General features: G+C 47.9%; 1 protein-coding gene across 1 annotated transcript; it reads left to right on the top strand.

The window, feature by feature from the left end:
- Positions 1 to 822: 822 nt before the first annotated feature.
- Positions 823 to 27,215, top strand: TTLL3 (tubulin tyrosine ligase like 3). The gene is given in 15 exon segments (XM_044921118.1): positions 823 to 1,180; positions 1,380 to 1,471; positions 4,303 to 4,471; positions 4,613 to 4,710; positions 6,661 to 6,775; positions 7,513 to 7,611; positions 8,897 to 9,092; positions 12,920 to 13,068; positions 15,839 to 16,082; positions 17,293 to 17,728; positions 24,648 to 24,792; positions 25,780 to 26,006; positions 26,203 to 26,328; positions 26,331 to 26,460; positions 26,463 to 27,215. Coding segments are annotated over 15 exon segments (2,670 nt in total). The 3' UTR covers positions 26,549 to 27,215.
- The last annotated feature ends 113 nt before the right edge of the window (positions 27,216 to 27,328 follow it).

Below are 27,328 nucleotides of genomic sequence, written 5' to 3'. Positions count from 1 at the left end.
GTTTTTCTATTTCCAAGTTATTGAGGGCGGGGGGATTGTGCTGCACTCTACTTTCTCATTGTTTTCCTCCTATACTGCCCTGGTTTTCAGATCAATCCCCAAGGACCTTACCCTAGGCCCATCCGCCACGCCCTGTACATCTGGTCCAACCTCACCAGGCTACAGCCGCACTGGCGACCTTTTAGTTCCAGGGAAAGATTCTTACCTCTGTCAGGGGTGTTGCTGAGACTTTCCTGTCTGGGATGCTCTTCCTACCCCTCTTCCCTAGCCGACTCCTGACGTCCTTTGCATAGGCTTCAGCTTAAATGTCACCTCTTAAGGATATCTTTTTCTTGTCTAACGTATGTCCCCTTCCTGGTTTCAGTTTGCTGCTTGTTCATTGCCCTTACCATACCTACAGCTGTTTTATTCCTTTGTTGCTTCCTTTTTGTTTCCCCTCCACTGGGCTGTAAGATCCATGAGGTCAGGGATCATCTCTAGCTTCTTCCAGTCTCCAGCACCTAGCCCACTGCCTAGCACGGTTGCTCTCCATACTGTGGAATGACTCAAGCCACAGGAACCACGACACTGAAATTAACTGGCAGCGCAGTGCTCTGCGCTTCCACCTTCGGTACCCCACTTAGCGGTCGGGATTTCAGTCCGCAGGAGGGAGCACTCGAACCCCCTACCAGAGGCTTGATTGTGCCAGGGGAATGGTTTCCAGGGCGACAGCAAACAGGGGGCGGGGCCTCGGAACGGAGGGCCCTGCTCCCCTGAGAGGAGGCGGTGCGCAGAGGGGAGGCGGGCTCTCGCGCGCTGGAGGGCGTGCGCCGCGAGGGGCGCATGCAGGGCCCCGGCGCGGCGCTGCTCCGGAGCGCGGGGGAGCTGGGGGTCGCGCACCAGGGCTCCGCCGCCTGGTACTGCCAAGAGGACAGCCGCACCAGTTCTCCCGCCCCATGGCCCTGGGCGTGCCACTCAGAGTTCCGGCCTCCCGAGACACTGCCTTGGCCGGGGCCCGCCTCCGCCTGTCCCGGGGGGCTTTGCGCTGGCGGCAAAGGCCGGGCCGGCAGTCCCTCTTTGAGCCGCCTAGGCCATGCCTTCGAGTCGCTGGCCCAAGGCACCCACACCCAGAACGCAGCTGATCTCCGCCCCCATGGGTCCCCGCACACTCCGGCTCCGGATGATGCCCAGTCGCCGGATGGTGAGGCCCGTTGCGGCCAGCCTATCGTGGTCGGAGGTGGTTGCAAGGACGAGAAGACTTGGGGTGGAGGGAATGAGGGGTCGGGAGAGTGTGGGCATCCGGATGAAGGGTGGAGAAAGGAGTGTGGGCATCGGAGGCCGGGAGAGACGCTAGGCTGAGCCTTCAGCCTGCCCCATCCCTACGCTGCATCTTTCTGCAGGTTCCCTTGTCCTCTGGCGAGGATTCTCCAAGCCATCTCACCACATGGGCCGGCTCAGAAACGCCAGGATCCACGTGGAGAGAGCTGTCAAGGTCGGAGGGGGGTGTGGGGGGGTGTCTTGAAAGGGCCCTCAGAGTGGCTTAGCCTGCCTCCCTGAACTGTCTTCTTACATCCTTTAAAAAACAGACGAACAAAACCAAAAACCTTGATCCCACACCCCTCTTAAAATATTCCCAATTTTTCAATACCCGTTCGTGGCGGAATTGTCTAACTTCTTTACCTGGCATTCACCCCTTCAGCTCTTACCACTCTGGTTCCTAGCCTTTCCCCATTCTCATCGGGAACCACTCTAATCAAGGTCACTCATGACCTCCAAGGAGGCAAATCCAGCAGCCCCTTTTCTGTCCTAATCTTGGTCTGGTACCTCGTGTCATTCTACACTGCTGACCCACATACCCTGCCCCCTTGTCTGGACACAACACCAAGTTTTCCTTTCTCCCTCCCTGGCTGCTGCTTTTCAGTTGCCTTTGAAGGCCCCTCGGAGCTTTCCTGGTTCCCTGGATCCCTCCCCACACCTATCTCCTTGACTGTGAGTCCAGTAAATGTGCTGCGCCCTCTAAGTGCCCTTTCCAGCCCAGTCTCTCCTCTGACTCCACACGCCTTAGATCCAGCCCCCTACTTGACATCTCCATCCAGAGAGAATTTAGAAGCATTTCAAACCCATGCTCCAAACCATACTCTTGATTTTCCTGCCTAAACCTGTCATTCTCCCTAATATCCCATCTTCCTCATCAACCAGTTGCTCAAGCCAGAAATATGATCTTTCTGTTCGTTCACCCACACATCTAGACAGCCGGTCTATGCCCAACATGGGGCTTGAACTCACAATCCCAAGATCAAGAGTCGCATACTGTACTGACTGAGCCAGCCAGGCACCCTGTTCACCTACTACACATCTAATCCCATCAGCAAAACCAGTCACCTCTGTTTCCAAAACAGGTCTCTAATCTGTCACATTCTCCACATTTTCACCCTCATTTTAGCTATTGTGGTTTTTCTCCTGCACAAACCACAACAGCCTTTTCTTTTCTTTTTATAACAGCTTTCTTTTTTTTTTTTTTTTTAAAGATTTTATTTATTTATTTGAGACAGAGAGGATAAGAGACAGAGAGCATGAGAGGGAGGAGGGTCAGAGGGAGAAGCAGACTCCCCGCCGAGCAGGGAGCCCGATGCGGGACTCGATCCCGGGACTCCAGGATCATGACCTGAGCCGAAGACAGTCGCTTAACCAACTGAGCCACCCAGGCGCCCTATAACAGCTTTCTTTTTTTTTTTTTTTTTTTTTTTTAAAGATTTTATTTATTTATTTGAGAGAGAGAGAACACATGAGAGGGGATAGGGTCAGAGGACGAAGCAGACTCCCTGCCGAGCAGGAAGCCCGATGCGGGACTCGATCCCGGGTCTCCGGGATCATGACCTGAGCCGAAGGCAGTCGCTTAACCAACTGAGCCACCCAGGCGCCCCCTATAACAGCTTTCTAACTCGTCTCCCTGCTTCCCTCCCCAGCCCCGTCATCTGTTCTTTGTATAGCAGCAAGCCAACTTATAAAGCCTCCAATCATATGCTCACTTTGCCTTTATTGCTTCATGCTACTCTTAATATTAAATCCAAGTCTGTTCAAGGCCTGCAGGACCTTCCACAGTCTAGCTGCTACCAGCTTCCTCAGGAGCTCTCCCCTCATTTTTCACACCCCATTCTCCCTGGCTTTCTTCCAGTTTCTTCTGACCTCTGTCCAGCCTCAAGACCTTTGCACATGCGTTTCTCTCTGCCTGAACTGCCATTTGCCCAACTCTGTACATTCATGGCTCCTTCTTATCCTTCCCATGCATGTATTTTTAATCTGTCCGAGTCCCCATTAAGTATCCAGTTTTGGGAGGCAGCCAACCTAGATTTAAATCCTTGCTCTTTCACTTAATCACTGTGTAGCCAAACTATTCAACCTCTCTATGCCTCTGTTTCATAACAAGTTAAATGGGGATAACAGCATCTATTAAAAATACATATTGGGGCACCTGGGTGGCTCAGTTGTTAAGTGTCTGCCTTCGGCTCAAGTAATGATCCCAGGGTCCTGGGATCGAGCCCCACATTGGGCTCCCTGCTCAGCGGGAAGCCTGCTTCTACCTCTCCCACTCTCCCTGCTTGTGTCCCCTCTCTCGCTCTGTGTCTCTCTGTCAAATAAATAAATAAAATCTATTAAAAAATACATATTATTGGGGCACCTCGGTGGTACCCGACTCTTGGTTTCAGCTCAGGTCATGATCTAAGGTCTTGAGATTGAGCCCCACATTGGGCTTCGAACTCAGTGCAGAATCTGCTTGAGATTCTCTCCCTTTTCCTGTACCCCTCCCACTCATGCTCTGTCTGTCTCTCTCTCTAAAATAAATAAATAAATATTTAAAAAAATACATATTGCTAGTAATATATATAAACTAAGCAGTACATAGTAGGTACTCAATAATTGTTAGCTATGGGGTGCCTGGGTGGCTCAGTTGGTTAAGTGACTGCCTTCGGCTCAGGTCATGATCCTGGAGTCCCGGGATCGAGTCCCGCATCGGGCTCCCTGCTCGGCGGGGAGTCTGCTTCTCCCTCTGACCCTCCTCCCTCTCATGCTCTCTGTCTCTTATCCTCTCTGTCTCAAATAAATAAATAAAATCTTTAAAAAAAAAATAAAAATAATTGTTAGCTATTACAATTATAATTATTACTATACATATTTATTTCTCTACTTGGTTATAATCTATTTCCCCTGCTGGAACATAAAAATTTCCTGAAGGCAGAAACCAGAACTGTCTGGTTCACCACTATATCTCGTATGTCTGGCACTTGGGTGATACTGACCAAGTATCCTTCTCTCACCTTACAGCAGAAAAAGATCTTTATGATCCAAGGCCGCTACCCAGTGATACGGTGCCTCTTGCGCCGGAGAGGCTGGGTGGAAAAGAAGATGATCCATCACTCGGGCACCACCCTGCCACCACCCCAGAAGGATCTGGATAGCTCAGTAATGGGTGATAGTGACACCACTGAGGATGGTAAGCAGTTCCCTCCCTTTCCACAGGCTGCCCCTCCTGAGTCCCTTTCCTTTGGTTCCTGCTATCCCAGGGTTGAGACTTTGGTATGGGTCTATGGGGCAGGGACAGGGGCCTCATCAGGCCTGGGCTCTACATCCACAGAGGATGAAGAAGAGGACGAGGCATTTCGGCCACCGCAGCTGTTTGACTTTGATGATTTACTGGAATTTGATGACCTAGATGGGACACATGCTCTGATGGTGAGGGCCCCCGGGGGGCTGGCAGGGAGGGGCTGAGAGGGAGAGCACTAGAATCCAGCTGGGTGACCTCAGAGAAGTCCTTTCCTTCTCTGGGCCTCATTTTCCCTATCCGTAGTAAAAACTGATTGCTTCTATAAAGCCTGGATGGGCCAGCAGAGTGGTGAGGGACACAGTGAGGCTCAGACAAGGCTGGCCTGGGATCAGAACCCTGCTAGGTTATACGAAGCCAGCATAACCTCCACACCTTGTAATTCCCTCTTCCAAATAACAGCCCTTGGCAAGTGAAGGCTGGAAGGAAGGGCTTAAAAAGCTCTGAAAGAGGCTGATATGATGATGTAGAGGTGAGGACACCTCTGTATTGAAGTGAGGATACTTGGCTTTGGATCTTGGCACCACCACTTACTAAGCTGAATGTACCAAATTGCCATTTTTGTATGTCAGGAAAGGTTGAACACTGGCAATTTCATATGGCTCAACCATGTGAGCTCTTGGACAAGTCGCTTGCCCTCCCTGTGCCTCAGTTCCCTTATCTGTGAAAGGGGGATAACAGTAGCACCTACTTCATAGTGTGGTGAGGATTAAGTGAGTTGATATGAAAAGCACTTTAAAAGGAAGGAAGAAAGAAAAGCACTTAGAACAGGGCCTGGCACATGGATGTCATTGCCTATTAGTAACCCTACCCTCCAGAGCTGTGGGAAGGATGGAGGAGGAAGAGCCCTGAGAGAACCTTTATCACATGTTCTGTGCCCATCAGCTTGGAGTCCAGGTCCTGCCACTGAGCAAGTCACTGATAACCATGGGCCGAAACAAAAGTGTGGCATTCAGTTGTATGGCTTAGTCACTGAGTAGGGGCACCTGGCCACAGGAGTCCTGCAAGCCAGCCTATTCTCTGCTCACAAGTGTGTGCCCTGGAGGAAGAGATGTTTTTTTCTTAACATACACAAAGATGGGGTGTGGGCTAGAGGCCACCTTGGAAGCATCTTCTCCTTCCATTCACCCACCCTGCTCAGCAGGCTGGGGAGAAGGTTCCTCAGGCCTTGTGCTGCCCATGCCAGTCTCCCCTATCTCCTCGGCTCTCCCCAGTCCCGCATGGTTCGGAACGAGGTCCCCTATTTCATCTGGACCACTCGGCGGGATGTGCTGGACTGTCGCTTCCTCTCCAAGGATCAAATGATAAACCACTATGCCCGGGCTGGCTCCTTTACCACAAAGGTGGGTTCCCCACGGGAGCGGGCAGGGTAGCTTCTAACCTGCTAGCTCTTGGGCCGGCAACTCCACTCCTTGCTTTCCTTGTCAGGAAGAGAGAGTTCTCAGGAGGCAGAGAGGTGTATGATTCAGTGGGATTTGGAGTCAGGCAGGCCTGGGTTTGAATCCAACCCCTGCAGCATGTCTGGCACATGTAGACATAATGACTAAAATAGACTCCAGAATCCAAACAGGATCTGGAGCCAGAAAAACACCACATCCAATGACTGTAAACAAGAGAGCCCTTACCAACTAAGCAAGGGATATCTGGCTGCTGGATCCATTCTGTCTCACCTGGGTTTATTAACAAGTGATTTCACCTCTCTGAGCCTCAGTTTCCTTGTCTTTAAATGAGAACACCAGGAGGACCTATCTTGTAGGGTTGTGATAGGAATGAAGGGCTTTATTATTGGAACATGCTATTATGTTATTGGTGTAGGCTGGGAAGGCTTCCCAGAGGAGGCAGGTCTTTAAGAATGTAAGAGGGTGGATAGGAGGGATGTGGGGCATTCTTGGCAGAGCAAACTGTGTGGGCATACACATGGGGATGGATATGAGTGAGTCAGGCCTAGCAAGTACGGCAGAGGCTCTGAGAACACTCAAGCAGGATCTCCCTGAGCTGTCTGGGTGTGTGCCAAATGTGGGGAGTCCCTTAGAGGTGTCTGGGCAAGTCCCACTGTGCCCCCTCAGCAGCTAACTCCATAGGTGGGTCTATGTCTCAATCTCCGGAATTTGCCATGGTTTGATGAGGCTGATGCTGACTCCTTCTTTCCGCGCTGCTACCGCCTGGGGGCTGAGGATGACAAAAAGGCCTTCATAGGTAAGGAGATGCCAGCCCCATGCCCCAGGCCGAAGCATGAGGGCTAAAACCCTGGTTCATGTTAGAGAGCAAAAGCCTCTCTTTATGCCCTCATCCACTCCAGCAGATTTCCTCTTCCATCCTCTATCCTACCTTTCCCTAATGTGCCTCCCTTAATGAACTTCCTAGCTTGGTCAACCCGGACCTTCAGAAGAGCTTAGATAGCTTAGATTGCATTCTAAAGCAGGTTCTAAAAGTTGGTCAATGGGTTGAGTTTGGAGTCCACAGTGTGTTCCAGGCCTATGTCAAATTCCATTGGCTAGATTGGGTTCCAAATCTAGAAAAGGCTCTAGACTTTGGGCTCTTAAGGCAGAATAGTTTCCAACTTCAGAACATGTTCTAAATTCAGGTCAGAATTTGTGTTCAGATTAGATGTTAGGTTTAAATTCATCTCCAAACCTGACATTGGTTTTGTGCTCAGATCTGGTTCTCAGGCTAGAGTATCAAAAGTGGATATGGAACAGAAGGGGAAAATGAGACGACAGTTCTAGGCAAGATTCTGAAGGCAGAATATGAGCCATGTCAGATTCTAGGCCTGGTTCTACAACTGAACAGGAGCCAGGTTCTAACCCCAGAGTGTAGAGTCGGAAGGTAGTTAGGTTCCGGATCCAAAATGGGGCAGGTTATGATCAGGTTCCGGAACCAGAACAGGCTTCGAGCCTAGGGGCTGAGCAGGGTATCTCCTGCCCCGGGAGCAGAGGACTTCTGGCTGACAGCTGCCCGCAACGTTCTCAAGCTGGTGGTAAAGTCCGAATGGAAGTCATACTCTATCCAGGCAGAAGAGGAAGAGTCCCCAGGTAAGTACTCTGGTTACCTCCACTCCCCACCTATTTATCTTCTCACCCATCCATCTGTTTATTTATACAGCTATCTATGTATTAGCCACATCCATCTCCTTCATCACCCCTTCCCACCCACCCATCCCCACATCTACCCACCCACTTGTCCATCCATACATCTACTCATCCATCTACCTTACTACTGACCTACTCCTACCCCACTGAGCTCACATTCACCTGCCCATCCATCCATCCATTCATTCACCCATCACCCCACCTATCCCCCCACTATTGATCTACTCATTCACCTACCTTCTCTCAGCTCCACATTCCACACTCCTTATCCATCTGTCCACGCCCCCACCTTCCTACCTATTCTCCCACAAACCCACCTACCCATTTATCCCCCTGCTTTTAGGAGTTCTCCTGTCCACCACCCATGTATCCTCCACCCCACCCACTCATCTGTTCTTCTGTCCCAACCACCCACCCACCTGTTTTCTGACCCATTTGTTAATCATCCACTGCATCATTCAGCCCTCCATGGGCCTGGCATGTGGCCAAGCACTATAGAGAGGACAGATTAAGAAGACATGGTCCATCCCTGCCTGTGGGGAGCTCACATCTCTGATGAGGAAGAAGCACTGAAACCATGTAGTTCCATGTGGTCTGAGGACCCCTTGTGCTTTGTGGAGGGGGACACAGAGAATCCCCTACTGCATGTTGGCCCAACCTATTGCTTGCTCTTCCTTTCTGTCTCTGCACTTAGTTCCTACCTCAAAGTGCCCATCCTATAATCCAAGGGCCTATCAGCCATGGATTCAGGGAAGTAAGGGACAGCTCTACTGGATAGAGGAAAATCCCTGCCTCTTCCAGAGAGAGATCTCTCCATTGCTGTCTCCTGGGTGTGTCAGGTGCAAAGAAGACTGTTGTGTGCCAGGATCAGGGACACAAGGGCCTCAGGTGTGTCAGAGGTCCCAGGAACAGAGAGGCTGCAGGTGTGTGCTGGGGCTACAAGAGCTGAGAAGCTCTGGGGCATTTAGGGTGGAACCTCAAGTGAATGACAGGCCCTGGGATAGTGGGGGCCAAGGGTGAGTACTAGGGTCACAGGGGAATTTAGAACAAACCCTCAGGTAAGTGACAGGTCCCAGGACAGTAGGGGATACAGGTGTGTGCTGAGCCTCAGGTGTATTCAAGGTAAGGCCTCGGGTAAATGACAGGCCTTGGAGCAGTGGGGGCTGTGGCCTGTATCATGTTATATGCCTTGCATGTCGCTTAGTGACAGGCCCCTTCCTATCTTCAGGAGACAAACAGCCCAAGAAACAGGAGAAAAAGCCAGTGATGGTGTCCCCAGAGTTTGTGGATGAGGCTCTGTGCGCCTGTGAGGAGCACCTTAGCAACCTGGCTCACATGGACATCGACAAGGACCTGGAGGCGCCGCTGTACCTCAGCCCTGAGGGCTGGTCCGTCTTCCTCCAGCGCTACTACCAAGTGGTCCAGTGAGTACCTCTGCCGCTAGGACTGTGGGGTGTGGGCAGGTTCCCCTTGCTCTCAGGGGGCTTCTGTGTTCTGAGCTGATGCATATGTAATGCAGCCCCACTCTCCTCCCCAGGCCTCCCCCTTTTGTTTGCCTTGCTGCTCCTGCTCAAGAACTCTCAGGGACTCCCACTGCCTTCATGATAGGTTCCAAACCATTCTTCCGGAATCTGGGCTTAGCATAATGACTAAGATCATGGCCTGCGCCGTCAGAGAGTCCTGACTTTGCAGCTTCCAGGCTCTTTGACCTTGGCAACGTCACTAATCTTTCTGAGCTTTACTTTTCACATGCAAAATAGATTTTAAAATGATGTCTGCCTCAGAGGTAGGATTAGACAGGATAATTTGTGTTATGTGCGCAGCACAGACTCATAGTATTCACTCACAAAGTGAGAATCTGTTAAGTTGTTTAGGTTTTATCCTGGAGGCCAGTGTTTCCCAAAGTGTGTTACAGAGGATGCTTAGTTCTGCAGGGCAGAAATCAATTTTATGAAAGAAAGGCTTTTGTGGTCAATTGCATTTGGAAAACATCAGGTTAAGCAAAGTTAATTCCTTGACGCCGGACTTTTCAGAACCTGTGGGTGGCGTTAACCTCCAAGAGAGATACCGTGCGCAGTTTATCCTGTAGACCTCAGGATAAACTACCCCAGCGCCCGCCCCACCACAGGCATCCTGGGGGGCTGTATTTTCAGAACACACTTTGGGAAAATGTTCTTGATCAGAGGAAGGGAGTTGAGTCGAGACTGGGATTCGATTCAGCAGAGGTGTGCAGCAGAGAGAAAGGGAGAAGCACTCTGAAGCCAGGAGAACACCCAGCATTTATTGAGCACTTCCTATGTGCCCAGCATGGTGTCAGGCTCCAGAAATGAAGTGTAGTCCCTGCCTTCAAGGGGCACACAGCTCAGTGGGGAGGCTTGCCACAAGCCAGGTGGAAGTGCTAAGGGCCTCAGCCCGCGTGGTAATAGAAAGGAATGGGCAGGGGCACCTGGGTGGCTCAGTCATTAAGCGTCTGCCTTCGGCTCAGGTCATGATCCCAGGGTTCTGGGATCGAGCCCCGCATCGGGCTCCCTGCTCTGTGGGAAGCCTGCTTCTCCCTCTCCCACTACCCCCTGCTTGTGTTCCCTCTCTCGCTGTGTCTCTCTCTGTCAAATAAATAAATAAAATCTTTAAAAAAAAAAAGAAAGAAAGGAATGGGCAGACTTAATGATTTTTATAGGGGAGACTAAAGAACTAGTAAGTGAACTTTGAATGAATGACATACTGAGCAAACCTGCATCTTTGATAAATAATTCATTTGTAATTTTTTTTTAAAGATTTTATTTATTTATTTGAGAGAGAGAATGAGAGAGAGAGAGCACATGAGAGGGGGGAGGGTCAGAGGGAGAAGCAGACCCCCTGCTGAGCAAGGAGCCCGATATGGGACTCGATCCCGGGACTCCAGGATCATGACCTGAGCCGAAGGCAGTCGCTTAATCAACTGAGCCACCCAGGCGCCCTCATTTGTAATTTTTTTAAATGTTAGAAATTAAAAACTAGATGACCTTATACTTTCCCCTTAACTACCAGAAAAGTACCAGAAAAAGCTACCCTTCTTAAACTAAGAATTATCAAGACTGAGTTAGAACATTAAGTGTAAAGAACATGAGTCCTTTGTATTCCTAGATTGGGGCAAGTTCCAGAGGGCCATAGGCACTCCTCAAAGGTCGGGATTACATAGAATATCACATCATATAAGGACGCCTGGCTGGCTCAGTCGGTAGAACATGTGACTCTTGGTCTTGGGGTTGTGAGTTCAAGCCCCACGATGGGCATGGAGCTTACTTAAAAAAAATTTGCCTTGGGGACATTTGTCAAAAATATATATATATTTTTTAAAGATTTTATTTGTTTGAGAGAGAGAGAATGAGAGACAGCACGAGAGGGAAGAGGATCAGAGGGAGAAGCAGACTCCCCACTGAGCAGGGAGTCCAATGTGGGACTCGATCCCGGGACTCCAGGATCATGACCTGAGCCCAAGGCAGTTGCTTAACCAACTGAGCCACCCAGGCGCCCAGTCAAAAATATTTTTTAGGGGCACCTGCGTGGCTCATTCAGTTAAGCATCTGCCTTCAGCTCGGGTCATGATCCTAGGGTCCTGGGATCGAGTTCCACAGTGGGCTCCCTGCTCAGCTGTGAGTCTGCTTCTCCCTCTGCCTCTGCCTCTCCTCCTGCTTATTCTCTCTCTGTCAAATAAATAAATAAAATCTTTAAAAAAAATCTTTTTTAATTACATGATATGACATATATAGCGTTAAGTGGTTCACTCACAGAAGTTATAGATCATTAACTTTTGTTAATTCATTCAATATTTACTGCTGTGTTTTCAACTTTTTGAAACAAATCCATGACTCACCAGCCAGGCTTTTATCAAGATTGACTTCCTGCAAAAACACTGATTGCTTTTTTCTTTTTTGTTAAATACAAAAATCACATTGTCATATCTAATAGACTTTTTCAAATTGCACATGCCCCTGCCATCCTCATATGACACTTTCCTGGGCCAAACCACAGGTTTACTGAGTAGATTCTCATGCCGTGGCCCACAGAAAAGGGAGCAGGTGCGACTGTTCCTAAGAGGCCTTGCCGAGCCCCCTCCATCTGGCTGCTCTCTCTACTCCTGGTGCTGCTCACTGGGTGCTCCTGCCTCCTCAGGATGAGAACTGGAAGTTCTTCATGGCTGGAACATTCGTAAGGCTAAGATATAAAGTGGGATTAGCATCTAAGGGAAGCTTCCTGCCTGTTCAGTCAGAGGGAGAGGAATGGGAGGGTGTGGAGGAGGCTGCCGTGTGAGGTATTCCGTGACTTGGTTTAGGTCAGGACGTTTGTGTCCTATAGGGAACAGAGTCCCTCTTTGTCCATGAACCCTTATCTGTACAGCCCAGTGCTGAGGCGGGCAACCATTCATCCAGTCAACAGACTTTGTCGAGAGCATGTAAAAGTGCCAGGTATACTGCTGGGGGAGGGGAAACGCTAACCAACGTTCCTGCTCTTACGGAGCTTAGACTCCAGTGAAGGGAAACAGACAGCAGCTAAATAAGCATAGGTGTGGGGTGGTTGGGATGAGAGACAAGCCAAGGGGCTGTGTGATACAGATGTGCTTGGGAAGAATTAGACCAGGAAGGGACCCATCTGTCAACCAGTTGCAGGTCCAGGTTTGGAGGGGAATGAACCCCCAAAAGCACCTGTGGGTGGAGGGATCAGGCAGGACAGAGTTTGCATCCTGGCTCAGCCACTGAACTCAATATGTGGCCTTAGGCGAGTCCCTGAACTCTCCCATTCAGTTGGCACTGAATGGTCCCAAAATGGGACCAGTAATACCTCCTTGGCAGAGCCATAGAGAGGATTAATGATAACATATGTGAAGCCCCTGGCACCGTGCCCGGCGTGTAGTGGTGCCTCATCATCAGATGCTGGTGTGATTAAATTCTGCCAAGGCAGTTTTATTGTAATAGAAGGGAGGTGGCAGAAGGTGGAGTATTAGAGTGGGACAGTGTGTAAAATGTGGAATTTTCCCTCTTCTCTCCTATTCCAGCACTCTCAGACGGCGCCCTGGGCTGGTTACAATTTGGGGGGCAGCTTGAGGGTGGGGTGGAGGTTTGGAGGAGACCTATCTGCGTTTCTTGGGGAAAAGCATGATCCCGGCTGGTTGGACCATGGCCGGGGGCGGGGGGTGGTCTCGTGTCTCCTCTTGTCTTGTGCACCAGGCTGCCGCCAGGCCCAGCCCTGCCCATGTCCCATCATCTCCCCACAGCGAGGGGGCAGAACTCAGGCACCTCGACGCTCAGGTCCAGCGCTGTGAGGACATCTTGCAGCAGCTGCGGGCTGTGGTGCCCCAGATGGACATGGAAGGAGATCGCAACATCTGGATCGTGAAGCCGGGAGCCAAGTCCCGAGGACGAGGTGGGAGTCAGCCCCTGCTTCCTACACCAGCACCCTACAGCCTGCCTCTCCAACTAGAGGCCAGGGAGCTTAATAGTGCAGGCTGTACTGGGGCCAAACTGCCTGGGTTTGAATCCCAGCTTTGCTACTATAACATGCTGTGTGACCTTGAGCAAGTTACATCACCTCTCTGAATCTCAGTTCCCTCATCCTGTGAGGTGAGGATTAAATGAGGTTGTGTGTCTAAAGCTCACCGTGGTGCCTGACACAGAGTAATCACCCCATAAACGTTGGCTGCTGTGACGAGTGTCGTCTCCTCTCCTGCTTTCAGAGTTGGGTTAATGCGTTAGGTGTGTCTGGTGATACTCGTGTGCAGTAGGCTGTCATCTAAGGGCTCTCTGATTTGACCAGTGCATCCTTGGGATGCTGAGAGCCAGACTACATCAGGTCAAGCCCAAACTTTGCCTCCTTCTATCTGTAAGATTTGGCGCAGGATAGTTAACCTCTTCTCTACCTCATTTCATCATTTGGTAAATGGAACCAATATTACCTACTAGAGAGGATTAAGTAAGTATAATATGTGCTTTTATGTAGTAACTGCTATGTAAGTGCTATAATTTTTAGCTGTTATTCTGGCTGCTCAGCCCAGGGAGTGGAATTATAACAGGAGAGCCAGCAAGTTGGGGAGCTGCATTAGCCCAGCCTAAAAAATCTGATTAAGGACTAGCAAGATGTGGAAAACAGACGTCCAGATTCTTCCAAATACTGTTCTTGGATGAGTTTGTTCATGTCCAAGTGAAAGGTACAGACACTGTGGGACACTCCTCTCGAGGATGTCACTTCAAACCAGCATGTTGGTCTTTTCTTTTCCTACCTTGAAAATACTTGTGTGGTTTTCTTCCAATTATGAAAATATGTATTATTAAAAAAAAAAGAAAAGAAAGACCAGGGGTGCCTGGGTGGCTCAGTCAGTTAAGCATCTGACTCTTGGTTTTGGCTCAGGTCATGATCTCAGAGTCGTGAGATCAAGCCCCACATTGGGCTCTGTGCTGAATGCAGAGTCTGCTTGGGATTCTCTTTCTCCCTCTCCCCCACCTCTACATCCCCATCCTGCTCTCGCGTGCATGTGCACCCTCTCTCTTTCTCTCTCTCAAAAAAAAAAAAAAAAAAAGACCAGGCACTACAGACACATAGAAAGAAGAAAGCAAAAGCTACTCTTGGTTTTACTGAGATAGCTACTATTAACCGTTTGGTGTGTTTCTTTCTAGGCTTTCTTCTATGCATTTGAGGAGAGAGAGGGAAAGGGAGGGTGTGTGTGCGCATGTGTGTTTTATTTTAAACAACATATTATTCTATATCCTATCACATTTATTATATCTTTCCATATCAGTTGAGTATTACTCATTTCAATGAGTATTACTCATATGAGTATTACTCATTTCTTTTTTGCATTTTTCTTTTTCTTAACAATAAATCTTAGAGATCACTTCATTTCAGTATATCTAGATCTGCCTTTTTTTCCCTGTTTTTAGCTTATTGTTATGGACAGTCTTCCTGTTTTTTTTTTTTTTAAGATTATTTATTTGAGAGAGAGAGAGTGCGCGCGCACATGCAGGCGCGAGTGGGGGGAGGGGCAGAGGGAGAGGATCTTCAGGCAGACTCTCTGTTGAGTGCAGAGCCCAACGTGGGACCCTGGGATCATGACCTGAGCCTAAGGCAGACAACTGACTGAGCCACCCAGGCTCCCCAATAAAAAAAATCTTAAAGGGAAAAAAAAGGTCACAAGCATCATGTTCTTGGGAATCTTGGTGATCATTCTGGCCATTTGAGAAAGGCTCTGGCTTGGGAACCAGGCATAGGCTACTCTGTGTCATTAGCAGGTGATCGGGCTGCTTTGGGGACCAAAGAATGAAGGAGTGAGATTGATTTGTGAATATATATGTTTGCCACATGACTCTGATCATTATCAGCATTAAAATGATGCTTTATAAATATAAGATACTTAATGTCACTTGTTATAAAAGAGATAAAATTAAAATAAGATAACCATTTTCTACCTAGAAGAATAGCCAAAATAATCAGTAGTGTTGGGTAGGATGTGGGCAGATACATAATCTCATACACTTTTGCTGGAAGTGCAAATTGGTAGAACATCTTGGGTAATATAAAATGAAAACATGTACATATCCCTGGAGCCAGCAAATCTACAGCTAGAAATTTGTTCTACAGATAACTAATAATAATGGTAGGAATTAACATTTGCTGAATGCTCACCGTGGGTCAAGAACTATTCTAAATCTTTAACATGTTCAGATGTATAGAATCCTATCAAAGCAAGGCATGTAGACTCTCCCATAGCTTGGAAGGATATATGTCGGACCTGGAAGCAGCGGTTGGCTGCCTCTGGGAAAGAAGTATTTTTTATTGTATACCCTTTTGTACTGCCTGCTTTTTGTTTTTGTTATTTTATATTCTGTTAATTATTGGGAAAAAACTAATCAAAGTCATATATGCACATGGTTTTTTAAAAAGCCCAATATGGTTTGAATTTTTATCTGTGCATATATTATTTTTCAATCAAACAGAAGTGGTTAATTAAAAAAAAATGTTTTAATCTTCAGCAGATCCTCAGCTTTCCCAAAGGGAACAGGGTTCTGAGGGAAGCAGCCTTACCTACTTGGCCCTATCGGTTCTGTAGGGATGAGGGCTTAAGATGAGCTGTCCGTGGTCCCTTGGCCCTTCTCCTAGCCCAAGCCTGACCTGATCCCTGACCACCCTGTTTCCCCCTTAGGCATCATGTGTATGGACCACCTGGAGGAGATGCTGAAGCTGGTTGATGGCAACCCCATGATGATGAAGGACGGCAAGTGGGTGGTACAGAAGTATATTGAACGGCCTCTGCTCATCTTTGGCACCAAATTTGACCTGAGACAGTGGTTCCTGGTGACCGACTGGAACCCACTTACCGTGTGGTTCTACCGTGACAGCTACATCCGCTTCTCCACACAGCCCTTTTCTTTGAAGAACCTTGACAAGTGAGCCATATCCCTTATCTCCTCTGAGCTCCCCTGTCTAGCTTGGGAGCTGACAAGGAACAGGTGGTTTCCCAGTGCCATGTTGGGCTCCAAACACAGACTCTGCAGGCAGTCAGGTCCTCCATCCATCCAACAGATACCTACCAAGGGTGTTCTAAGCACCTGGGATACAGCAGTGACCAAAATAAGAGCCCAGTTCTCAAGAGTTCACATTCCCGCACATAAGCTGGGCGAGTATGAAATGTGTCTGCCTACATCCTACCCAACAATGTTGATTATCTTTGCCATTCTAAGTAGAAAATGGTTATCTTAATTTTATCTCTTTTATAATGAGTGATGTTAAGTATGTTATGCTCATAAGGCATCATTTTAATGCTGTTACTCATAGATAAGCAATGAACGTAATAAGTAAAATTATCTAATAGGTTGAAAGATGGTATATGTTATATAAAAAAAGAACATAGAGCAGGGTAAGACGGTTCAGGAGAAATGCAAAAGGAGAAAGGCAAGTTGCAGCGTTAACTCGGCGGGGGGTTGGTGAGAGAAAAGCCTTGTTGAGCCCTGGGTTCAAATTCCATCTCTGCAGCTGCTAAGCTGTGTGACTTTGGTCACATGAAACCTATTGAAGCTTCATTTTTCACATCTGAAGAATGGAGGCAGTATTATGAAACTCATAGCTATCGGTTACCGAATGCTTCATATGTGACAGTTGCTAAGCACTTCATGCATATTGTCTCACTCATTCATGAAAACCCAGTGAAATGGGTCCTAGTACCACCCCCGTTTTACAGATGTGAAGGAGCATTTGGGTGAAAAGATCTCACAACTAGTCAGTGGTGAAGGTAGGCCTCGAGCAGTCTTGTTTTTTGTCTCTGTTTTCGATTTTGTTTTGAGCAGTCTTGTTGACTACAGGGCCCACACTCCTACCCACCTTTGTACCTTCCAGGCAGTGGGAGGGCTAACTGAGACTAAAGCACGTAATACTGTGGCCCCGTAGGGGGTGCCCTCAGAGGGATGGGACTGGTTCTGGCCCTAGAAGAATGTAGCAGGGCCCAGACCTTTGTCCTTCTTGTGCTTCCCCGCAGAGCCCCATCTCAAGGTGAATGGTCTGGGATGGCCCAGGGCTGGTTCCAGGTTCTGCCTGCCCTCCCCACGTTTGGGTGGGAGTGGCACAGGGAGCCAGACCCCAGATTTCTGCTCTCTGCCCCAGCTCAGTGCACTTGTGCAACAACTCCATTCAGAAGCACCTGGAGAATTCATGCCATCGGCACCCGCTGCTGCCCTCAGACAACATGTGGTCGAGCCAGAAGTTCCAGGCGCACCTGCAGGAGATGGGGGCCCCAGACGCCTGGGCCACTGTCATCGTGCCTGGCATGAAGGCTGCAGTGATCCATGCCCTGCAGACCTCCCAGGACACTGTGCAGTGTCGGAAGGCCAGCTTCGAGCTCTACGGTGCTGACTTCGTGTTTGGTGAGGACTTCCAGCCCTGGCTGATCGAGATCAATGCCAGCCCCACCATGGCCCCCTCCACTGCTGTCACCGCCCGGCTCTGTGCAGGCGTGCAAGCCGACACCCTGCGTGTGGTCATCGACCGGCGGCTAGACCGCAGCTGTGACACAGGAGCCTTTGAGCTCATCTACAAGCAGGTGAGGTGGCGCCCCCTCTTCCAGGCGGCCCTCTAGTGAAACACAGGGCACTGCAGTCAGACAGAACTGGTTCAAGTTCTGGTCCTGCCACAGTGACTCAGTACAGCCACTTCTAACCTTGAGCCTCCATTTCTTCATCTGTAAAATGGAGATGCCATTACCATCTTTCTCATAGGCTTTGGAAGCATGAAAATGAGTTAATGTGTGTGGATCATCTGTACGATCCAGTCATTGCACTACTGGGTATTTACCCAAAGAATACAAAAACACTAATTTGAAGGGATACATGCACCCTGTGTTTATTGCAGCATTATTTACAATGGCCAAATTATGGGAATAGCCTAAGTGTCCATCGATAGATGAATAGATAAAGAAAATGTGGTATATACAGTGGAATATTATTCGGCCACAAAAATGAAATCTTGCCATTTCCAACAACGTGGTGGAGCTGGAGAGTATAATGCTAAGTGAAATAAGCCTGTAAGAGAAAGACAAATACCATATGATTTCATCACATGTGGAATTTAAGAAACGAAACAAAAACGAACAAAGGGAAGAAAAAAAGACAAACCCCAAACCAGACTCTTAACTATAGAGAACAAACTGATAGTTACAGAGGGGAGGCGGGTGGTGGATGGGTGAAACAGGTGATGGGGATTAAGGAAGGCACTTGTGATGAGCACGGGGTGATACATGAAGTGTTGAATTGCTATATTGCTGTATCGTATACCTGAAACTAATATAACACTGTATGTTAACTACACGGGAATTAAAAAAAATTGTAACACTAACAACAACAAAAATATACATGTGGATCATATTTCTGGAGAGTCATATAGCAAAGTGTTAAAAGCAAAACCTCCCTGGGTTCAAATTCCTGCTCAGTAACTATGAGCTGTGTGGCTTTGGACAATTTCCTGACCCCTGGGGCACTCAGTTTTCTCATCTGTAAAGCAGGACTGCAGATAGTCCCTGCCTCATAAGGTTGTGATAATTAAGTGAGTTGACGTAAGTAAAGCCCTTCAGAACAATGCCCGAACATAGTCAATGCTGCAGGTTTTAGCTATTGTTACTACCTAATAAGGTTGTCGGGTGTTTGACGATGGCATCACATATAATGCCTGGAAATACAGTAAGAGTCAGTGGAAGCTGCTGCTGCTGCTGCTGCTGCTGCTGCTGCTGTTGTTATTATTATTATTGTTGTTTTACTACTTTTGTAATAATTTTACTCCCCTTGTTCCAGAAAGAGATTTGAGTCTACTTATTGGAATAGAATAAGATTTTTATTTTTTTAAAGATTTTATTTATTTATTTGACAGAGAGAGACACAGCGAGAGAAGGAACACAAGCAGGGGGAGTGGGAGAGGGAGAAGCAGGCTTCCCGCTGAGCAGGGAGCCCGATGTGGGGCTCGATCCCAGGACCCTGAGACCATGACCTGAGCCGAAGGCAGACACTTAACGACTGAGCCACCCAGGCGCCCCTAGAATAAGATTTTTAAAAATCAGTCAGAAAACCAATTTCAAGGGTTTCTGAACTCTGCAAGTAATCTCTGGTGGCAGTTAAATTAAGTATCCTAATCCTAAATATCATTCTGATTAGGATTCAGCTTCTACCAAAGTTTGGCCACAGGTAGAGAACGTGCAGATCACATGACCCAAGTGTCCTGGTCTTTGTCACCGTTACTGTTCATAAATTAATATCGACACTTTGGTTTCAAAAAACATAAGTGAGGGGTGCCTGGGGGGCTCAGTCGGTTAAGCAGCTGCCTTCAGCTCAGGTCATGGTCCCAGGGTCCTGGGATCGAGTCCCACATCGGGCTCCCTGCTCGGCGGGAAGCCTGCTTCTCCCTCTGCCTGCTTCTCCCCCTGCTTGTGCTGTTTCTTTCTGGCAAATAAATAAAATCTTACGAGACCAGTGCTCTAACCCCTGAGCTACGGAGCCCCATCTAAATAAATAAAATCTTAAAAAGAAAAACATGGGGTGCCTGGGTGGCTCACTGCTGGGGTCATGATCCCAGGCTCTCTGCTCAGCGGGGAGCCTGCTTCTCCCTTTGCCTGCACACCGCTCTGTCTGCTTCTGCATGCACTTGCTCTCCCTCTCTGGCAAATAAATAAATAAATCTTAAAAATCAAACGTAAGTGAAGAAATATAAGGGCAGAAAAATAAGACAAAACCAAGGGAGAAGGGAATGTTCTAGCACAATGGTTCCCAAATGCTGGTTCAGAGGCCAGAATCACCTGGCAAGCTTTCCAAAGATACAGGTGTCAGGAAGCCACACCCCAGAGACTGATCTGAAATGTCTGGTTTAGGGATTATACATCTGCATTTTTCAGATGTCCCAGTTGTCCCCCCAAAATTTTATAGCTTATTTGTTTTTTATAATCTTTTAAAGAATTTAATTATTTTAGAGAGAGAGAGAGAGCATAAGCAGGAGGAGGGACAGAGGGAGAGAGAGAGCGAGAGATTCTCAAGCAGACTTTGCACTGAGTGCGGAGCCTAGTACGGAGCCTGATGCGGAGCTCAATCCCACAACTCCAAGACCACAACCCAAGCCCAAATCAAGAATCAGATACTCAGTGGACAGAGTCCCCCAGCGCCCCTGTTTTTGTTTTTTAAACTAACATATAATCAAGATACACACTTGGCATTGAGGCAGGGTAGGAGGTACACAGGAAGCACTGGTCCATAACAACTCTGAAATCTAGCCTTGCTCATATTTCCAGTTTTGCTGTTAAGACCCATTGTTACTTCCTAGGAGTTCTCCATGGCTCTTGCTTCCATCCATTGGGATCTCAGTTCAGCCCTGAATCATCCTTCCTTTTCCATGAACATCCTCAATAGTTCTTAGTCTGTTACCTGCTCATAGAAATTTGGGGATACAAAAGCCTTTTTCATTTCATATTGTATCTGTCCCTTTCTGTTCAAGTGGATTTTAAAAACATTGTGGGTTTCTTAGGTATCAATTTATAATCTATTCTATTACACAAAATCCATATCCACAAATCCTAGAACTCTTCTTCCTATGAGGCTGCTGTAGGACAACAGCCCTCACAATTACAGAAGCCCTGCTGTTAACAGAGAGTGCCTATAACCCTCCCTGTTAACTTAAAATGTATTAAAGATTTAAACATAAGACCTGTAGGTATGCCTTGGAATGCTTAAAAGATCTGTCGCTGCTTTAAAGGACTTAGATCTCTCTGAAGTTTTTTTCTTATTGAGGTGTAATTGACATGCAGTCTTATATTCACTTAAAGTATACAATATTTGTATATGTATATATTTGATATTTGTATATGTTGTGAAATGACGACCACAATAAGTCTAGCTAACATCCATTACCACACATAGTTATAATTTTATTTTCTTCTGATGAAAACTTTTAAGATCTACTCTCTTAGCAACTTTCAAATATGCAATACAGTATTAACTATAGTTACGATGCTGTACATTACATCTATGATTTACTTTTTTTTTTTTTTTTAGAGAGGGAGAGAGAGAGAGCAGGGTGGGGAGGGCCAGAGGGAGAGGGAGAGATAGAATTTTAAGCAGGCTCCATGCCCAGCACGGAGACTGACCAGGGGCTCAATCTTATAACCCTGAGATCATGACCTGAGTCGAAATCAAGAGTCAGCCGCTTAACTGACTGAGCCACCCAGGCACCCCTGTGATTTGCTTATTCTATAACTGGATGTTTGTACCTTTTGGCCCCCTTCATCCATTTTGCCTACTGCCTCTGGCAACTACTAATCTGTTCTCTATCTATGAGTTCAGAGTTTTGGGTTTTGTTTTTGTTTTTATTTTAGATTCCACCTTTAATTTACATCATGAGATATTTGTCTTTCTCCCTGACTTATTTCACTTAGCATAATGCCCTCAAAGCCCAGCCGTTTTGTCACAAATGGCAAGATTTCCTTCTGTTTTATGTCTAAATAATATTCCATGATAGCTAGCTAGCTAGCTAGCTAAACAGACAGACACATTTTCTGTATTCGTCCATCCATTGATGGACACTTGTGTTGCTTCCATGTCTTGGCTGTTGTAAATAATACTGCCATGAACATGGGGGTGCAGATTATTTATTCAAGTTAGTAATTTTTTTTTCCCCTTCAGGTAAATACTCAGAAGTGGAATTGGTGGATCGTGTGGTAGTTCTATTTTTAATTTTTTGAGGAAGCTCCATACTATTTTTTTTTTCTTAAGATCTTATTTATTTATTTGACAGCGAGAGAGGGAACACAAGCAGGGGGAGTGGGAGAGGGAGAAGAAGGCTTCTCGCGGAGCAGGGAGCCTGATGCGGGGCTCGATCCCAGTACCCCAGGATCATGACCTGAGCCAAAGGCAGACGCTTAACAACAAGCCACCCAGGCGCGCCTCCATACTATCTTGCACAGGGGCTGCACCAGTTTATATTCTCACTAACAGCTCACAAGGGTTCCCTTTTCTTCACACCCTTACCAACACTTGTTGTTTCTTACCTTTTTGAAAATAGCCATTTTAACACATGTGAGGTGATATCCCATTTCTCCCATGATTAGTGATGTTGAGCACCTTTTCATGTGCCTGTTGGCCATCTGTCTGTCATCTCTGGAAAAATATCTGTTCAGATCCTCTGCCCATTTTTAAATCAGATTATTTGTGTTTTTGCCATTGACTTGTAGGAGTTCTTTATATATTTTAGATATTAGCCCCTTATCAGATATATGATTTGCAAATATTTTATCCTGTTTGGCAGGTTGCCTTTTTACTTTGTTGATGGTTTCCTTTGTTGTGCAGAAGCTTTTTAGTTAGCTGTAGTCCCATGCGTTTATTTTTGCTTTTGTTACCTTTGCTTTTCGTATCAAATCCAAAAAATCCTTGCCAAGACTGATGTCAAGGAGCTTAGTACTGCCTGTGTTTTCTTCTAGGAGGTTTATGGTTTCAGGTCTTAAATTCACTTTAATCCATCTTGAGTTGGTTTTTATGTGTGTTATAGATAGTGGTCTGGGTTCATTCTTTTGAATGTGGCTTCCAGTTTTCCCAGCACCATTTATTGAAGAGACTGTCCTTTCCCCATTGAATACTCATACCTCCTTTGCCATAAATTAGTTCACCTTGTATGTGTGGGTTTATTTCTGGGCAGCTCTGTATTCTGTTCAATTGATCTAGGTGTCTGTTTTTATGCCAGTACCATACTGTTTGATTGCTATAGCTTTGTAGTATAGTTTGAAGTCAGTGAGTGTGATGCTTCCAGCTTTGTTCTTCTTTCTCAAAATTGGTTTGGGGGCTCCTGGCTGGCTCAGTCGGTGGAGTGTGTGACTCTTGATCTCAGGGTCCTGAGTTTGAGCCCCATGTTAGGTGTAGAGATGACTTAAAAATAAAAATCTTAAAAAAAAAATTGTTTGGACTGTGCAGGGTCTTTTGTGGTTCCATATAAGATTTAGGATTGTTTTTCTATTTTTGTGAAAAATGCCATTGGAATTTTGAAAGAGATTGCACTGAATTTGTAGATTGTTTTGGGTCGTGTGGACATTTTAGGAACATTAATTCTTCCAATCCATGAGCACAGAATATCTTTCCATTTATTTGTGTCTTCAGTTTTTCTCGTCGGTATCTTAGTTTTCAATGTACAGGTCTTTCACTTCCTTGATTACATTTATTACAGGTTTGTATTCCTTTGGGTGCTCTTTCATCTCTTTTAATCTAGAGCAGCGGCACTGCTTCCCCCCGCCCCCCTCCCCATGGTTTGTTTGGATCTTTTGAAGGGACCAGGCTGGTTGTTTTGTAGAACTGTCCCACATTCTGGATTTATCTGATTTTTTCTTCGTGGTGCTGTTTAGCTTGTTCTTCTGTTATCTCAATGTCCTATAAACTAGAAGTTAGGCCAAACAGCTTGATGAGGTTCAGGTTAAACATTTTTGGCAAGAACACTTGAGAGGTGATGCTGGGTGCCCCATGTGATATCACAAGGCACACACTGTTGGAGTGTCTCCTGATTAGTGATGCTAAGTCTGGCCACGGGGTTAAGGTGGTGGCTACCAGATCTCTCTATTGTAAGTTGGATCCTCCCTTTTGCAATGATCACTTACTTTGTAAAGTGATGCCTAGGCTGTGTGCACATGACACATTTTCCTGTTATCCTTTTCACTGCCCTGTTCTGATACCCAGTTTTGATTCTTGCCTCTTGTATCAGTTGGGCTTTGCGGGAGCTCTGATATTTGTATTTTTAACAAGCTCCAAGTGACTCTGATGTTTAGATAGATTCTAATCAGGATCCTTTGTTGACACAGAAAATAACTCAAAGTAGCTCAAGGTTAAAGGGAGTCATTAGCAAGACACAGGGGGCTCTCCTGGAGCCTAGCTACAGGATGTACAGCTGGCTTAATATTGTGAAAATTGTGAAAGTCATACAGGAGCTCCTCTCTTGAACCTTTTTCTCTGCCTCCTTCTGCAAATTTGCTACTTCATTCTCTTAGTCGAATGCCTTCATTAAGGCTCTTAATTTCTGCTTCCCCATAATGGGTTCATGCAGGGCTCCAGGCAGTCTCCAAGCCTCTTATCTGTCTAGGTGACATAACTCAAATTCTGTCTGCAGAGAATCTGGCTTAACTCAGGAAGCTGTCCATCCCCAGTGGCTTGTGGAGCAGAGACATTCACATTCCAGCAGGGGCTGGGAGAGCTTAGGGGAGGGCAAAGGGTAGGAGGTGCTGGTGGTAGCATGGCTAAGACTCCTTAACTCCACTGGGTTACTAATCCCAGGGGCTCTGTGACTTTCTAGGTACTGATTCAGGCCAACGGAGCCAGACTCCTTAGAGGACAGAGGTGGGCTTCCTGTTTCTTAGCCCAGAAATTAATTCCATCCATCTTTGCCCTGATTCCTTCTGGGCCTACAATTCCAGCATCACTGTCTGAACAGGCCTCATCTCCTCTTCTTTCCCACAGCCTGCCGTGGAGGTACCCCAGTATGTGGGTATCCGGCTCCTAGTAGAGGGCTCCACCATCAAGAAGCCCCTGGCAATGTGTCACCGGCGGATGGGGGTCCACCCAGCACTCCTTCACCTGCTGACCCAGAGAGGCTCTGGGGAAGGCAAGGACTCGGGGACCCTTACCCACAGGTCAGCTCCTAGGAAAGTTGCTGGGGCCAGGAGCCTGGGGCACACTGAGAAGCCAGCCTCCACTGCCACCACCTCGGCCCCTGGAAAGGGGAAGAAAGGCAAGGCGAAAAGTGCCACAGCCCTGGTCAACCCCAATCTCCGGAAGTGGGAGCCCCCCAGCACCAGGATGGGCTGCATTTTCACCATGACCTTTGCTAGTGGGGACAGGCAACCCCACCCCTTGAATAGATTGCCATTGAGTCTGAAGAACCCCCAGGCCCTGGGTAAGACCATTCCCCCAAAACACCCCAGGGTCCCAAGGCAATTTCTTCCTGCTCTCCAAGCCCCCCCTCCTAACCACCTGGATTTGCACCCCCACCATAGCCCCACCAAAAAGACACCAGTAGCAAGGAAAAGCCACCACTTAAAAGCATTTTTAAAAAATGCATGACCAAATGAGTATTGTTCCCTCCAAAGTAGCCACCCCGCAAGGCAGTTGGACTTACTTCAGATGCCAGGACTCAGGCCCATCTCTCTCCAGAGCCCAAGCTTTTCCTGCTGCAGTATTCTGCCTTTGCCTCCATGCAAAGTTGCCTCTGGGGGGAAGGAGCTAATGTTTGTACAGCACTTAACAGTTTGCACTCTGCCGCTACCTAACCAGCTCCTTTAGTCCTCACAACCTAGCAAGGTAGGTGCTATTATCCCCATTTTCCAGCCGAGGTATCAGGAAGTTTGAGGAAGTTGCCCGAGGTTGCACATCTCAGAAGGGGCAGAGCTGGGATGCAGGCCCAGGTCTGTTGGACTCCAAATCCTGTGTTCTTCCCACGGCCTCTGGAGGAGGAACTGGGAGGGCTCCACCTGCCATCTCACACCCCAGCCCTCATCTTCCCCCACCTCCCCACCCTCCACGCTCTCCTTGAGGGGCAGCTGGTTAGCCTTGGACCCTCCCCAGGCCCTCATAGCCCCTTTTGCTCCCACAGCCCCTTACCACTTCCCCAGCCTCCACACCAAGGCCCGGCTGTCTTCTCCCCATGTGCTCCGATCCCAGGGGCGGGTCCTCAGACTGCAACACAGCAAGTTGGTGGGCTCTAAGGCCCTGTCGACCACAGGCAAGGCCTTGATGACTCTACCTACTGCCAAGGTTTTGATTTCCTTCCCACCTAACCCTGAGCTCAAGTTGGCATCCAGCGTCCTGAAACCAAGAAAGGTGGGCCTTGAGCTGTGACTGGCACCCTGGTGGGCAGTGCTGAATCCTGGGCTCTGGGGTCAGGGCTGGAGGGCCCAGGCAAGGGCAAGTCCCAGGCTGGCTGTAGCCCCAGGGGAAGGGCTTTTGTCCTCAGAACCCCCTTCCTGAACATATTTCCTGATCATTTCTTCCACCTCTTCCCCCCTTTCACACCGAGGCTGTTGCTCCCCAGCGCCTTCGTGGTTCCCATCCTGGAGGTGCCTGTGGCCTCTACCCTTTGAAGTTGGAAATCTTCCTAGCACCCACAGGAAGGTCAAGGCCAAAGGCAAGTTCAAGACCAGACTCTGTGACAAACCCGAGGCTGAGGCATGCCTCATGAAGACACTGAGCCTTCCAGGACCCCTGCCCTTTATCAGTGCATACCAGGGGCTAGGGGGCATAGGGGACGTGAGGCTAGAAAAGCCCTTGCTTCGGTCCTCACTGCCCCTATCCTGGATGCAACGCCAAATAAAAAGGAGCAAGTGAAGTATCCTGGGCTTGGCTCCATTTCTATTGGAGGGTGAAGAAGAGGGTAGGCTGGGGCCCTAAACCCCAAGGTCCAGAATGAGAGCTGTGGAGGCCATCAGCAACCTCTCCACAAAGCAAAGGGCCAGAACTCCACCCCCTAGTGACAGACATGGGGCTTTCTATGCAGGAACTCTCTGGCATCTCCGATCTTGGATTGGGGGATAAGCCTCACGTTGTAGATGAAGAAACGGAGTCTGAACAAGGAGACATGGCTTGCCCAAGATCATGTGGCAGTGAGAAGGCTAGGACATATTGCCAGACTGCTCACCACTGGGAGATCTCCAAGCCCCAAGCCCAGGGGAGAACCTGGGCTGGCAGCAGAGTGACATCTAATGGGCATCAGATTTACAACATGAGATGGGGGAAGGATGGACCTTGCCTAAACACCAGCCCTTCTCCAGAGGGAGTTGGTCTGTCCCTTCCTCAGCAAGGGGCCATGGTCACCTAGAAAGGAAATACCCAACCAGCCATACCCATCTGAAAAACTTTGGTATTTCTTAGTTGTAGTGAGTTGAATGGTAGCCTCTCTCCCCGCAAAAGATACATCTGCCTGGAACCCGTGAATAACTTTCTTTGGAAAAATGGTCTTCATAGATGTATTAAGTTAAAGATCTTGAGATGAGAGTACTCTGGATTATCCAGGTGGGCCCTAAATCCAATGACAAGTGTCCTTGTAAGAGAAGACACAGACACAAGAAGACCACGTGAAGATGAAGGCAGACTGACGTGATGCAGCCATGAGTCAAAGCTTGCAGCCACCAGAAGCTGGAAGAGGC

Source organism: Neomonachus schauinslandi, chromosome 1, assembly GCF_002201575.2.
Source record: "Neomonachus schauinslandi chromosome 1, ASM220157v2, whole genome shotgun sequence".
In the NCBI taxonomy this organism is placed as follows: domain Eukaryota; kingdom Metazoa; phylum Chordata; class Mammalia; order Carnivora; family Phocidae; genus Neomonachus; species Neomonachus schauinslandi.
Note: the sequence above shows the minus strand (reverse complement) of the source record. Positions and strands in the feature narration are given on the sequence as shown.